Raw genomic sequence first — 16,291 nt, forward strand, 5'->3', positions numbered from 1 at the left:
TCCCTATCTCTGTAACCTCTTCGAGCCCTACAATTTTTTGAGAACTCTGCGTTCCTCCAACTCTGGCCTCTTGTGCATCCCCCACTTCCTTCATTCTACCATTGCCGGCTGTGCCTTCAGCTGTCCACACCCTAAACTCTGGAATTCCCCTCCCCCAAACCTCTCTGCCTCTCCAACAATCTCTCCTCCTTTAAGATGCTCCTTTAAACCTACCTCTTTGACCAAGCTTTTGGTCACCTGTCCTAATGTCTCCCACGTTCTTTGGCTCGGTGTCAATTTTTGTCTGATTATGCTCCTGTGGAGTGCCTTGGGTCGTTTTCCTACATTAAGGGTACTATATAAATGCAAGTTGTTGCTGTTGTTGTAAACTAAATGGAACAGTAACTAGCTGATGATATCCAACTGCTAATAATTGACTCAATTGGGATTTTTAGTCCACTAGCTTTCAGTGTTTATCAGTGAGTTTTGTTTTATTTATTAGTTATAACTCCTGCTAACCCAAACCTCCAGGCATTTGCTTCAGATGTAATACATTTTTGCTACAATATCCATGTTTGAAGTTGCCTTCAAGTGAGGCAAGTGTCAGTCATCTGTTTTTGAAATCACTGGACTTGAAACCTCATCAACGACAGGTTCATTGTTTTGAGCAGTAGTATTAAGAGGGTCCATATCGTTTGTATTTGATGGTATCTGTTCAGATAAATCAGTGTTATCATCAGCCAGTGATCCTATTTTATTCGTTTTTTCTTTTTTAGGCTGTGAAACAAAGCCATCAAGAAAGTCCAGTTTTGGTGGCAACATTCCGTTATTGAAGAGATATTTGGTCAGACGTGAAACGCCTAGGTTGGTCAACAAGGATAATAACATTGATACCGTTTTGAAGGGAAATGTTTGAACATACTTTGGTCCAGTTGGAAATCTGAAATCTAAATGACATCCAGCATAACAGACAAATGGCTGTAGATGTAGGTAAGGTTCACCACCACTAATACGCAGCAAAAGACCAAAGATGTATGCAGTGAGGCACCCATATGCGTTGCTTCCCTTGATATAGAGTGCAGATACCAGTTGAGGAAAAAGGAGAACAAAGATAAGATCCGAGCTCAGATACCACAATCCATAGACGGAAGTGGACAGCCATGTCATTCCTGATGCCGCTGCTCCAAACAGAATAATGGTGACTCTCATTACCCACACCAGTTCTCTATCTGTGGCCTGTAATGCACATAAAGAAGGGGGGGGAAACACTAATTGACTGTTCTTACTGTACATTGTGACAAGATTACTTTAAAAAGGTTTTATAAAAATGCATTCATCTTCCAGTTTTCTCTATCTTCTGAAGGCGCTGAATCCTGTTGAAGTGTGGAGCTATGGGCGTTGGCCAGTTCTGTTACATTGCCCAAGTGGCCATTCTTCATATGTGAACTTAGATAATGGTTGTCAACAGATTGTTTGATTGTGGGGTGTCACAGTCAAGTGGAATTATGTCCTCAACCAATGTCTGAACACATGTAGTTCCTAGCAAGAATCACTGGATAGTGATCAGGAGCAGGAACCCTTAGGCTAATTGTAGCATTAATGCTGCCACCCTGCCTGAAATCAGCACAGAGGGGCATTGAAACCATAAAACAAGGTTCTACACTTAATTTTTCAAATGACTGCCAATGGATACCAACTAATAAAATTTCAGTGGTCTACTCAAAAATGTCCTTGCCACGAAAGAGCTAGACTCCAAGAGTTTTGTTTGAAAAAACAACGTGGTAAGCTCTCGTGATTTAACATTTTTAAAAGTTGTAAAATTTAATTTTGGATCACATTTGCAACAATTTTGGTCATTATGTAGAGCATTCATCTCCATCATCACTTCATAGGTGTTGAAATGGAAGCATTCCTGTACTAAGCTCCTTTAGTGGCGGCCGTTCTTCATGTGTGAGCCACGGCAGAGAATCTCAGCGGGTGTTTCACACATGGAGTCGATCACAGCTGAGTCCAATCCTGTCCTCATCTAATGTTCACATATTCCAGCAAGGGTCACTGGGTAGTGATTAGGAGTGAGAACACTGGCTGATCTTTTTTCCTCCAAGGACACTCAGGTCAATTGCAGAACCCCTGCCTTCCATGCTAACTGAGATCAGTTAACTCATAGTAGGCCATGCATTGAAATTTTAACTCAATACCACACTATGGGAAGGAAGCATTTACCCATGGAGATACTGTGGGAATATGCACAATGTTATAGGACCCTGATTAACATATATTAATGAGGCTCTCGCCCGAGTTTCTAACATGTCAACATTTATATGCAACTATATACCAGATTTTTACATAAAAATCCTGGAATTATGTTTTAGAGGGAGATCTAGTTCTCAGAAAAAGTTCTCAGAAATTGAAATACTGGATTTTTACCCAGCCTACCTAGATACTAATGGCATCCATACATTATTGTGATATTTTTCAGATATAACAGGCCGTTGACTTATTATTTTTGCATATTTTTACGATCATCAAGGGGAGGAATGTCAGTGCTGGAAACAGAGAACTTTTCCACTTTGGGCACTATAGGGGCAATTTTAGCTCTCAGCGGGAAGCCGGCGGGATGCACAGGCTGCCTGCCCGAGAGTCTCCGTGGGCAGTCCAGTCAATATTAACTGTCAAACTTCATTTACATCCCACCGGTCAGCTGCCCGACCAAATTATCGTAAAGTGGTAGCTGGCTGGCTGCCAGATGAAGATCAAGGGCCCAGAGGCCGTCCGCCAGCACTTAAGTAAGTGGCAGAAGGGGGTTCAGCAAGGTCTCAATGGTGGGAAGGTGGAAGCCCAGGGCTGCAGAGACACAGGCTATCCTTTTGGGGTCTGGAAGAGCAGTTCTGCTCCTCGTGGCCCCAAAAAGATAAGTTTAAAACTTACTTTTAGGGCCTCTGCTTCCTCCCCAGCGGGCTTTTCTGAGCAAGTGGCCCGCCGCAGGCTCCTTGCTCAGCACACCATTAAAGTGCCATTGGGGTCCTATGTACATGAGAGGACCCTGATTAACATGTATTAATGAGGCTCTCGCCTGAGTCAGGTGAGCACCTCAGCCGCTGGCAAAAACAGAAGCGTTAAACCTGCTATGGGGTGGGAATGGAGGGGCAAGTAGCCCCGCTCGATTTTAACTCCTGCTCTCCCTGGTTTCCATTGGATGGAGGGAGTTAAAATTCCCACTCAAATGTCAGCATCAAACATTATCAGGTCTGGTATAGAATGGACCCCCAACAGGGTAAAGCTCTCTTTGTCTAATAATCAGCATTAACTCCGATGTCGAAAGAGCCCCTCATGCCACGTCAGTAAGAAATTTCCATCTCTCTTATCAGTTATTGTTATCACCTCTTTGAGACTGCCAACTTATGCTGAATTGTGGGTATAATAGGCTGTTTCACAGCAATGCTAAAGATGGTATTTAAACAAGGGTCAATGGGAGATCAATTCCATTTGTAGACCCAGATGTGGAATTCGGCAATTGGTGGTTTCAGATCTGAACTACATATCTCAGACCACAGTGTAAGCATTGTATTCTGCAGTTCAAGTCGCAAAGGGAGAATTCAGCAGAGCTAGATGGGGGCGAATTTTAATAACATTTACAATTATTCCACAATTGATTGTGCCTTCTGGGGATAATGTGAAAATTACTTTTAATTCCTGCAAAATTACTCAAAATGTTTTGTGCACATGCATCATCACACTAACAAATCAGAATGGGTTTTAGAGCTGTCAGTTTGAATGAAACCTAATGCAAATTACAAAAGCTATTTGCTCTAGGTTCAATTAATTGAGTGTGAATGTGCTGTTATAGCCAGCTGAGAGAGGTGATTTTATTCTACTAGTCTCCACTGGATTTGAAACTAAAGGGGGAGTTTTAAATCCCTCTGCTTGACAGAAACTGGGTGGAATGGGAGTTATAATCAAGCGGCTGTATTTGCAGCTTGATTCCTGCCCCACAGCAGGTTTAATCCTGTTCTCTTTTTTTTCCTGACGATTGAGGCACCTGCCTGACTCGGGTGGGAGCCTCATTAATATATGCTAATTGAGTTCCTACTATGTACGCAGGACTCTGATGGCATTTTAATAGCGTAATAAGCAGGGCACCCACCGTGTTGCTCAGTAAAATCTGCCGAGGAAGAAACAGAGGCCCTACAAGGTAAGTCTTAAACTTATCTTTGTGGGCCCAGGAGGAGCAGGAGGAGCTTCTCCAGGCCCCACAAGGAAAGTCTATCTCTCTGCTGCCCTGGGTTCCCTCCCTTCCCACCAGTGAGACCTTGCCGAACCAACCCCCGTGACTAGAGTTTTCAACTCTAGTTGGACTTATTCATGGAGGTTTCATCACATGACATCCCGCCACCCTGTCAAACAGCCTTTTTTTCTCCACCTCCAACATTTTTATAACCGATAAAGGAAAATAGTCAAAGAAAATGAAAAAAAGCACTTTTTTTTTACTATCCCTATGATTTTTTTTCCCTGGGTGGTTGGCAACTGTCTCTGGGAGAGTAATTTTTAATTCCTGGAGACTCCAGGACAATCCTGGAGGGTTGGCAACCCTACCCGTGACTTACCTGATGTCAACGGGAGGTTTCTGAGCCGCCCGATTTTTGCTGGGCTGCATGCTCCCGCCCGAGAGTTAAAATTCTCCCTTAGGTTTTAGGGAGCAAATGGATTGTGTGTTAACCCATTCTGCCACTCAATCTCAGGATGCTGATATTTTAAGAATATATTTTGACAATAAATATATATTTTTTAAATTATCAATACTAGTATGTTTCAGCAACCATTTTCAATAACAATAGTCAATATATTTGAAAGTTGATATGATTAAATAAATTGAGTTAGTTACCCATTTTTCAAATTGAACAATCACCTTCATATAACTTAACAAAAATACATTACTAGGTAAAATATGTGTAACATCATAAAAGAAAATAAATATGTACAATACATAAACTTGAAGACGTGTAGGTTTAAGGCATGCTCACTTCATGCCTAAATACACATTGATAAATATTCCGAGTAAACATGGAACTTGCTGATAGGATGGAAGAGTCAGCTGATGACATCACTGCAGCAGAGACAGCTCCAAGGCCAAAAAATGCAATGTAACTTGGACAAAGGTACCGTAGTATTATAGGCAAAATCATCTGAGTCTGATTCCTGTGTATAGGGTCTGGAAGACCATAGGCAGTCTGATTCCAGTCTGTAAAGAGAGATTTAAAAAGTCTAATGTAACCCTTAGACTGCTAACAAGTGGAATCTTTCATTTAATATTATTTCAGGTGCCTAAATGTTCAAAAAACATTTTGAACTCAAACGTGCATTACATAATTTCCTGACCATAATGTCTGAAGATAGAGATAATGTTCTGCAATAGGCAACTTAGAATTAATGAACACATGTGCTTTAATAATTTTGCTGTCTTTAAACATATAAATTATGCATTTTCATGTTTTAGGCAGATTAGGCATTAAACAATATCTTGTATCGACTAAAACAGTTTCATATTACCAGTTGATGCTCCTATTGCACCAATGATTACAGATGGGACAGCCAGTGTTAAAGAGCCGAAAGCAGCCACGATGGACATCACTTGTGCATGAGCAGCTGAGGAGGCAGAAAGTACCCTCTGAAAATACGCCTGCCAAGGGATTCCTCCTAAAATCTGGAAAGACGTGAAAAAATACTACTGTTTAGGTTTCACTTAATATACAGCTTCATACTACAGTCAGCGGATCCATGCTACAGAAATATATCATACGTGACTATTTTTCCCAGAGAAACAATTTTAAAAGAACCATGGTACACAAAGCTCTAGTGTACGGTCCTAATTTAATTTTTTTTCTATTTGTTACATATTACATGTTATGTTCTTACTGTACTGTATACAAGGAGGGTGCACCTGTTGTCCTCTCAGTGGAAATCTAGGCCTTGCAGTTCCTCGCTGTTTGCAGCATTTCTGGGGTGCCGAATTGGCGCAATCTAGTTTACGAGCATACAAATTTTCTGCCAGTTTTCAGACCTAAAATAGATGTGCCCGAAATCCCAATCATTGTTGGGGCCTCCCGGGAATGGGGCGGATTCAGTTTGGACGCCTGATTTACACCTCACTTGGTAGATTAGGTTAAAATCGGGGTTTTTGACTACGGATTACTGGAGCTGTAAAAAAGCTTATGGAGCAATGTTTTTTGGCTTTGCACCCAGACAGCACTGGACTTGCCTCCGACTGCCTGTGGGACTGTGAGACCACCAGAATATTTTTGACCCTACCCAGAGTGAAAGGTTCTGAGGATTAGGTATGGGATTCCCAATTAACATTCCTTATTTTACATTATAATGGAGGAAGAGAAACAGCAGAAGAGGATGGAGGAAAGGAGATGAAGCAGTATATGAGAAGGATGCACCCTTCAAGATACTACATCCCAAAGAATTTACAAGTTACACAGGACCTATGAAGACTTTAGTGAAGAACTCTGTGTTGTGAAGACTGTGTCACTAAAGAGGCAGTAGAAGAGTTGTGCCAGCTACTACATGAAGACCTGTGGCCAAGGTCATCTGCCCAACTTTGCCTCTGGCTGTGAAGATCATGACCGCACTCAACCTTTTTGCTACCGGCTCATTTTAAGAAGATATGGGGGATCTTTGCAATATCAATCAGCGCATATATTCATCAGGTAACTGACACACTTTTCCTGAGAGCTGGAGAATTCATCCGCTTTGGCATCATAGCATTGCAGCAGTGAGATAGGGCTTCCAGTTTTATGGTGTTGCTGGATTTCCCAAAGTGCAGGGTATCTATCTTGCTTTGTGAGCACCAAAGGTTAATTCATTCTCAATGAATGTCCAGATTGTGTATGGCAACATGCAAAGAATTCTTCACATCAATGTGAGATTTGCTGGAAGTTGTCATGATGAATTCATCCTTAAGAATCCTACCCTCCCCGAGCTCTTCAAGGAAGAAAATTATGTAAATGAGTGGCTTTTGAGTGACGAAATGTACCCCTTGCTGTCATGGATAATCACCCCTGTGAGAGTTGCAAACAGCAGCAAAGAAGCATTACAATGAGTCACATGCCTTTTCTAGAGTAGTCATTGAGAGGACCATTGAGGTCTTAAAGGGCGCTTTTGCTGCCTTGATCGGTCAGGAAGAGCTCTGCAATATGCTCTAGGTTGTGGGGTAAAGGTTTTCGGGCCCAGGCTCAGTACTGCGCAATTAATGCAAGGAATTGATCCTCGAGCTTCAACTACATACTCGAGCGAGCAGCTAGAGCTGGTCGCGACTCCTCAGGCAGCTCACCCAACGGGAGAATCCAGTTAAGTCCCGGGAGTGGGGGGGGGTGGAGCGGACTACGGAGGAGGGGTGATCTTGTGGAGTTGGGGGAGCACTCCTGTACCACCACCTGGCTCAAAGGAAGGGTTTAAAAAAAATTCTAGGCCCACTCATCAATTTCTCCAATGGGTCCTCAACTTGCTTTAGGCCCCTAATCAACATATTCATGGGGCCTAACGCCTAAAAAATGGGCCCCGCAAATTTAGCCGTGCGACCAACACCTGCGCAGATTGGCACCGGCTTTCCTACTGCTAAATTGGTATGCTTTGCAACCGTTGGTAAACAGGCACACCAATTTCTACACTTGTGTCCTGCATAGTTCCTGGAATCATAGAATCATAGAATGGTTACAGCACAGAAGGAGGCCATTCAGCCCATCGAGCCTGTGCCAGCTCTTTCCCTGTAGCCCTGCAAATTTTTTCCCTTCAAGTATTTAGCCAATTCCTTTGTGAAAGCCATGATTGAATCTGCTTCCACCACCCTTTCAGGCAGCGCATTCCAGATCATAACTGCTCGCTGCATAAAAAAGTTCTTCCTCTTGTCGCCGTTGGTTCTTTTGCCAATCACCTTAAATCTGTGCCCTATGGTTCTCGACCCTTCTGCCAATGGGAACAGTTTCTCTTTATTTACTTTATCTAAACCCTTCATGATTTTGCATGCTTCTATTAAATCTCTTAAACTTCTCTGCTCTCAGGAGAACAATCCCAGCTTCTCCAGTCTATCCATGTAACTGAAGTCCCTCATCCCTGGAACCACTCTAGTAAATCCTTTCTGTACCCTCTCTAAGGCCTTCATATCCTTCCTAAAGTGTGGTGCCCAGAATTGGACACAATACTTCAGTTATGGCTGAACCAGTGTTTTATAAAGGTTCAACATAACTTCCTTGCATTTGTAATCGATGCCTCTGTTTCTAAAGTCCAGGATAACAAATGCTTTTTTTAACCACTTTCTCAACCTGTCCTGCCTCCTTCAAAGATTTGTGCACATATACCCCCAGGTCTCTCTGTTGCTGCAACACCTTCAGAATTGTACCATTTAGTTTATATTGCTTCTTCTCATTCTTCCTGTCAAAATGTATCACATCGCACTTCTCTGCATTAAATTTCATCTGCTATGTGTCCGCCCATTTCACCAGCCTGTCTATGTCCTCTTGAAGCCTATTACTATCCTCCTCACTGTTTACTACACTTCCAAGTTTTGTGCCATCTGCAAATGTTGAAATTTACAGCCAAGTCCAAGTCATTAATAAAAATCAAAAAAAGCAGTGGTCTTAGTACCGACCCCTGCTATAGCCTAGTTGTAGCCTGCTGTGCCCTGCACAACTTTATAATCCAAGATGGCCTGGACATGGAGATACCAGTGAAGGTGGCCCTCGCTGCTTTTGAGACAGAATAACATGGAGGAGAGTATCAGGATGATAATCACTCTGAGGACAGTGACAGCTGCAAGGGGTATCAGAAAACAACTGGTCACTGAAGTCTTTTCTTCTGTTTAACACAGTTTAGCGCTGTACCTCCTTCTCCACCCCCCCACCTTCTAATAAAGGTACATTCCTTCAAACCCATCCTAAAACATGATAACACATCAGCCCTACATGAGCATGCCAGTAATGATCACCTAATTGAATAAGTCAGTATTTAATGATTGCACCCTTTCTTGTAAGACTCCAATCACTATGAGGAACAGACCATGAGAAAAGTGCATTTTCTCCTTTAACAAACTCCAAAGTGAACTCAAGCCAGCCTACTATTTCCCAACATTGTGCTTCTCCTAGTAGCTAAATGTGTCTTTTTTCATCTATTTTAGTGCTTCCCCTAGGTGCAACCTGAGGGCCACGTATCATGAGAGTTGGTTGCCGTTCGTGTTCAACTTAAGTGTCATGGGGCTGAGGTGGCTGTCCTTTCATAGCAGCTTGTTCCTGGGAAAGAGCTGCTCCTGCCTGTATCTCTGGTGCTTGTGCCTAGGCAGCCTGTGTTGCTTCCTATATGTCACTTGTATGGTATTCTGAGGTGGAAGGCCAAATGTCTGACATCCTGAGAAATAGCAGTGTCATACATGACACCTCCAGCCATCACTATTCTAATTGGGCCTGGATTTGGATCCCAACTGATCAGTGGGATAGCTGGTTTAATGGTAGATATATCAGATCCTGAAAGCCCTGATAGCCAGGGACAGAAAGCTCATCCACAGGGTGGTGTCACCAGAGCTGCAGTCTCTGCTTCCATGGAGGAGGAAGCACCAACTGGTCCCGGGCAGTTTCTTAAGCAGGGGATGTTGTCTGAGATTCCGATGACTCTGCTGCATGCTTCATTGATTCCTGAAATGATGAAAAGGCTTCCCTGATGTTCCTGCAAAAGATAGAGTCAATTGTCAATTGCCCTACATCCTTGGAGACTGACCTCGGAGCCTTCCCGTAGATATGATGTTTCTTTAACATCCATCTTTTCAAGCGAGTACCCGTGAGATCTGGATCCCACGACTCCAAAACCATGGGCAGCCTTCTGGTCAGTCTTTGCTAGAAAAATGGAATTGCTTCATCCACTCTTCACTCCCCTGGCTCCCTTGTGGTCTGTGCACCACCAGGGTGCCACATCCTCATTGGCACTGTCCAATTCCCCTTTGGTGCAAATGGAGGAAGGGGTTATAAAGTTCTTCATGCAAGCAATAAAGTCCTTCATGATCCCATGCCTTGCTCTTAGACAACCATTTAGCAATGACCTCCAACATCATTTCTGGGAAGGACAGTTACAAACATAAAACACCAAATAAGAGGGATGACAGGAGGTCTTCCTGGGAAAAAAATGCAAAGACAACGAATTGCCAGAAATTTCAATGTTTGCTACCGTCTTATCCCTTCATTACATCCTATTACTGATACTTCTTATTACCATGGCAACCTATTGTGTCTTAAACTCTTTTTACCCCTATGTGATACTTTCTCAGTAGTAGGAGGTTGTGAGTTTTGTGGCTAGGACTGTACCGATGGAGCCCTAGAGGGTGGCACTCGTCTCTAGATGTCAAAGAGCCTTTGTCTTCTCGTCCTTATCTCTGTCAGCATTACCTCCACCACTTCTTCTGAGAACCATGGGGCCTTGGTCAGTGTAGAGTTTCACTCGCCCAGGTGGTGCTCTTCCCTCTGCCATTGCTTTTGAAACTTCAGGTGCAGATCCACATTTTAGCTGCAGCAGCCTTTTAACTGCTGCATGCTGTCCTGATTTCCCTTACTCCCAGTGGCAAACATTCAGTCAGGAATGTGATTATTGCTCAAATATCACCTTGCATATAAAATTAGCCCCCCCCCCACTCCCCAAGGAAAAGCGGTCAACTTTCAATGGGATCACCCAGCTAGTGACCTCTTGGAACAAGTAATTAAAGAGGCACCAGGTGGAGCACTAGTGAGAAGGAAAAATGGAGGGGGACAGGATAGGAATATGAGAGATTAAAGCAGGCTATCATTGCACACGTGTCCCTACAGCATATGCAAGCGGCTAGTATTCTACTGGGCCAGCTTTCAGATGTGAGTTGTTGCAAAATTACAAGGTAATGGTTTCTATCTTGGTGTTCACCATGAGTAGCATACGACAGTTGTCTAAGACTGTGCAGCAGAACACCTTGGACGTGGCTGCAGTGCTGCATAAGGGTTTTGCTGAAATTCAGGTAGTATGGAGTTAAGTGATTTCTTTATGGCCATCTGTAGTTGTGGTGGGAAATCTTTCTTTCCACTCAGCCTGCATGGCCATCAGGGATCTCCTTTTTATGTGTGCCTGCTGCTCCATTGGCCTCACCATCCTTCAGGTGCAGAGCATAATTATGCAGCATGCAGATGGTGATAATCTTGGCTACCTTTGCTGTGGCATAGAGCAGCACCTCACTAGAGTAGTCTAAACATTTGAGTTGTTCCATTAGCACCTCAATGGTGTGTTCTACTGCATCCCAGGCGGTGGCATCTCCTTGGTTATATCTACTCTCTGCTGCAATGCAGGGGTTCTGAATTAGTCTCATAAGTCATGGAAACAATCGATAGCCCTGGTTGCCCAAGAGCCATCTGTATATCCAGTCGATGCCAGAAAACAATGTGGAGAGTCCAAAATGATTCAGGATGAAGGTATCGTGAGTACTTCTGGGGTGACGTACATTGACTTGCAGGATGTCATTTTTGTGATCTGACATTACTTACACATTGTGAGAGTGGAAGCCCTTCTTATTGATGAAGGCATTTGGATTGTGGAGAGCAGAGCCTTGATGATCACAAAAGTGCTATCTGTGATGTCTTGAACTCTTGGAAAGTTTGCAGGTTGATAGACGTTCTAGGCTCTTTCTGACTGTTATTTCCTTTCTGGTGGTGAAGAGTTGAATTGTTTCCCTTTGACAAACATGGCATCAGGGACTTGCTGAACACGTGAGTGAACAGCAGACTGGTGATGTGGCAGTTGTCCACTGCAGTTACTTTGAAAGATTCTGTGGTGTAGAAGGACAAGGCCATTGTGACTTCACAACAACAGGAGGATCATTGACAGGATTCCATGAACAACAAGACTAATTCAGAACACCAACAGCTATTTGGCACTTTAACTACAGTTGTTGTACAGCCAAAATTAAAATAGGCACAACATGAGAACCAGGGAGAAGAAACTAAAGTATGCACAGTTGTTAATGCAGAGCCATGAAAATATTACTGTGAAAAAAATGATTATTCCAACGTTTAGGCAAAATGGCAAACAGCCAGGTTTAAAAAGGCCTCACCAGTTCCTAACCCAGCATGTCCAATTTTATGGGTGAGGTCACAGCCTTGAGTGGAACTTGCTTGATTTTGTAAAATCCAGCGCCTAATTTACATATCATTATGAGGCCCATAGATGGTTGTAGTGCAGACCCCAACACGCCTCCAATCAGCCCGCACAATATTTGGTGTTCCAAGATTTGGGTAAACAATGTCCTGGGCCCGAATATACAACCTGCACTGGCTGCTACATGTGGTGGCATGAAGCGTTGCAAAATCAGGGCTATTGTGTGAATGGCGCGCAGGTAGCAGAGTGCTGCCTTTGCATGAGCTTGTGAGTTTGGCTCATTGAAATAAACTGAATATGCTCCCCGCGCACATTGCCCAGGAATGCACTTGATGTGTGGATGATGCCACATAGGGAGTTCCGTCATATTCCAAATCATATGAGAAGTGGATGGTCACTTAAAATTTGCTTTACTACAGGTATACTCTGAGCTGGAGGTAGAATCCACACTCCTTATGGCTGGCTGGAATTTATCATTAGGGAGGAACTTTTCACAGAAACACTGAAATTTTCATTTGCAGATACGCTTTGATTGCAAAGCATGTAGCAATTACTTAACATAAACTGCTTGCTTTGTACAGAAGGCAATAGGATCAGAAATCCGTGACTAGATATACCAGTTACTGGTGTTATGCTGTAGAATCCATGATGGCACATTAGGGGTGGAGCTTCTCCTGCTCCAAATAGGGCCATCATCTTGGGGGCGGAGCTGAGGGCAGGGACTCCCTGAATCAGGAGATTCCATGCTCTGGGCCTTCAGTGAGAATTGATGTGTGGTTCTTGCAGCTATGCCTTGTCAGACCAGCCATAATTCGCTGTCAACAGGTAGCTGAAGGGCCCACTTGGGGGTTCAAGACAGGATTGAGGCCTGGGACCCAAAAAGTAGCAAGAATTTTATTTCAATGCGACCCCCTTTCAAAGGACAATACTGGGCATCATCATCTTGTTTCCAAGGAGCACCAACACCCCACTGTCTCAGCCACCTCTGCCAGACTTTCTGGCCTTGTGACAATGGTAGATGCCTCAGATACACCCCGAGTAGCACAGGTGCCTACCATTGACATAGGAACTAGGAACAGGAATAGGCTATTCAGCCCCTTGAACCTGTTCCACCATTCAATTAGATCATGGTTGATCTGTACTTTACGTAAGAACATATGAAATAGGAGCAGGGGGTAGGCCTTACGGCCCCTTGAGCCTGCTCCACCATTCAATAAGATCATGGTTGATCTTTGACCTCAATTCCACTTTCCCGCCCTTTCCTCATATCCCTTGATTCTCTTAGTGTCCAAATATCCATCGATCTCAGTCTTGAATATCTCAACGACTCAGCATCCACAGCTCTCTGGGGTAAAGAATTCCAAAGATTCACAACCCTCTGAGTGAAAAGAAATTTCCTCATCTCGGTTCTAAATGGCCGACCCCTTATCCTGAGACTATGACCTCTATTTCTAGATTCTACAGCAGGGGAAACAGCATCTCAGTATTCTATCCTGTCAAGCCCTCTATAAGAATTTTATACGTTTCAATGAGATTACCTCTCGGTCTTCTAAACTCCAGAGAATGTAGGCCCATTCTACCCAATCTCTCCTCATAGGACAACCCTCTCATCCCAGGAATCAATCCAGTGAACCTTCTTTGCACCCCCTCTAAGGCAAGTATATCCTTACTTAGGTAAGGAGACCAAAACTGTACACAATGCTCCAGATGTGGTCTCACCAGAGCCCTATATAACTGCAGTATGACCTCCTTACTCTTATACTCCAGCCTCCTTGCAATAAAGGCTAACATACCATTTGCCTTCCTAATTGCTTGCTGTACCTGCATGTTAACTTTCTGTGATTCATGCACAAGGATACCCAAATCCCTCTGAATACCAACATTTCTTAGTCTCTCACCTTGTAAAAAATATTCCAATGGCTGGAGTCATACCTAGCACAAAGGAAGATGGTAGTGGTTGTTGGAGGCCAATCATCTCAGCCCCAAGACATTGCTGCAGGAGTTCCTCAGGGCAGTGTCCTTGGCCCAACCATCTTCAGCTGCTTCATTAATGACCTTCTCTTAATCATAAGGTCAGAAATAGGGATGTTCGCTGATGATTGCACAGTGTTCAGTTCCATTCGCAACCCCTCAGATAATGAAGCAGTCTGTGCCCGCATGCAGCAAGATCTGGACAACATCCAGGCTTGGGCTGATTTGCTTATTTAAGCAGACTTACACTTGTTTCAGATGGCCAGGCTATTCGCCCTTTTACAGGCCCACCTGAAAATTGCATCAGGCGGGGCTTGGGTATCAATAGGGCGGCCGAGATGTCCCCCCAATTTTCAACTGTCACCGCCTATTTTTCAGGCAAGAAATGGATGACTGGCAGTAGAAAATCGCTCCACAAAGTCACTTACTAACATCCAGGTGAATTTAAGAATAGGTACACGTCTGTCACTGTCTATGTGCTCCTTCAACATACAACACGTGAAGACTACTCTCTGCTTGCACAACAAGACGGCATATAGGGGCCAATTCTCCAAGTACACGCCATATTGGGAAATGGTGGGCTGCTTTTCGCAATTTCCTGATATACACTACGAGTGGGAGAGGCTTCCTGTGGATGGCAAGTACTCAGAAAACCTTCCCCATAGTACAAGGGAACAGACCTAAACTGGAGAAGGGCTCAGAAACCACAAGCCCTTGAGGAGGTCAATCTGTATAACCTTGAATTTAAGAGCAAGGAGGTAAGGGAAAGTGAAACGGGAGCACGCCCCCAAACTCAGAGCTAGTACCATCCTGCGTTTCTGTCTTGTCCCCTTTTCACTCACAGCCGCATTGGTATGCTCATAACAAAACCAACATCAGAAGCAGTATTTTGCAAGGCAACTCAGTTTGAAGGCATCTCTTGCAGTCAACATTCTGAAATGCGTTTATTTTATACCATTTATGGCCTAAAAAAGCAGCATTACCAGTGGCCAGGAACAAGGCAGCAACACAACACACTGCATCCCTCTCATCAACATTTGCAAGTACCAGCACAGTTATAGATATCTTGAAAGATGCAGTTAGTGACCTTCAAAAGCACCAAATGAGTCATAATGTACAGGCGAGGCGGGGCAAGTGGCAATGATTGAGGAGGAGCAGGACTTTGCTGGCTGGATGGACACATGGCTGCCATCAATGACACCCAGTACTTTCTCAACTGCAGCAGTATGGTGAAATTGGGCAGCCGAGTCATGCTCCTGTTGCTTTTCAATGAAAGAAGAGATGAAAGTATTTGCCATGCATCAGTCACCTGTTTGATGCCTATGTAGAGAGTAATTAGCCAATGCAGCGCTGCTGGCCTATAATGAGCTACAGGGAGAGAAGCTAAGAATAGTGATGACCTTCCCTGCTATCAAGTGCTGTGCCAATGTTGCAGGTTGGCTGCAGATGCCCTTGCAATAGATGGAAAAGCTTCATAACTGGCTCCTGCTGACCTGGAGTGTGCCGAAGTAGTTGTCCACTGGAATATCATGAATGCCAAGGCCTGCAGATATGGTTGGTGGCATAACGGCAGGTATGGCCAGTGCAGCTCAGGTTCTTGCTGAACTCCCTCAAATGTCTTCTTTCATCTTGTTTTTGGGTGGCATCCAAACCAACCCCATCATTAACATAAACTTCTTTCACCCAGCCAGTGGCTCCCTGCACTCAACGAAACTTGAGACTGGAGGATCTTCCTTTCACATATCCTCTTTCCTCATCCCTTGCAGGCCACTTACAATCTGCTTTCCAGTGACTTCATGGGAAGTAACGGACTATATTTGAGACATTTAAAAACAAACTTACTGTAATGAATAAATAAAATTTATCCCCTAAAATATATTATTAATAAAAGTTTCATAAATATTGGGATAATAAAAGCAAATAACTTTAAAAAAAAAGTACTGTTAACATTGCAAACAAAATAAATACAAAGCCTGTTTCCCTTTAAGAGCTCCATCACACATAGAGGTCGATTTTGACTTTTGGGCAGCCAATCGGCTGAGCGCGCTGGCCGGTCGCCCATTCCAGTGATAAAGAGGCTGCCGCGAATTTAAGGCCTCGCCTTCATTTGAATTTGGTAGGAGAGTTGAGGACACCAAACCGGCTTCCTGATGCAGCTCGCCGCACTTCGGCTTCACGAATGTCGGCC

General features: G+C 43.8%; 1 protein-coding gene across 1 annotated transcript in view; it reads right to left on the reverse strand.

Annotated features, from left to right (window-relative positions):
• Positions 1–492: 492 nt before the first annotated feature.
• Positions 493–16,291, reverse strand: part of LOC137322508 (high-affinity choline transporter 1-like) — a 71,185-nt gene continuing 55,386 nt past the window's right edge. Inside the window, exons 6-8 of the mRNA XM_067985435.1 lie at positions 5,527–5,680; positions 5,001–5,218; positions 493–1,215 (exon numbers count right to left, since the gene is read on the reverse strand). Of these exons, the coding sequence (XP_067841536.1) occupies positions 583–1,215; positions 5,001–5,218; positions 5,527–5,680 (1,005 nt within the window). The 3' untranslated portion in view covers positions 493–582. The remainder of the gene's footprint in view (positions 1,216–5,000; positions 5,219–5,526; positions 5,681–16,291) is intronic.

This window comes from Heptranchias perlo, chromosome 6 (genome assembly GCF_035084215.1).
Source record: "Heptranchias perlo isolate sHepPer1 chromosome 6, sHepPer1.hap1, whole genome shotgun sequence".
Taxonomy (NCBI): Eukaryota; Metazoa; Chordata; class Chondrichthyes; order Hexanchiformes; family Hexanchidae; genus Heptranchias; species Heptranchias perlo.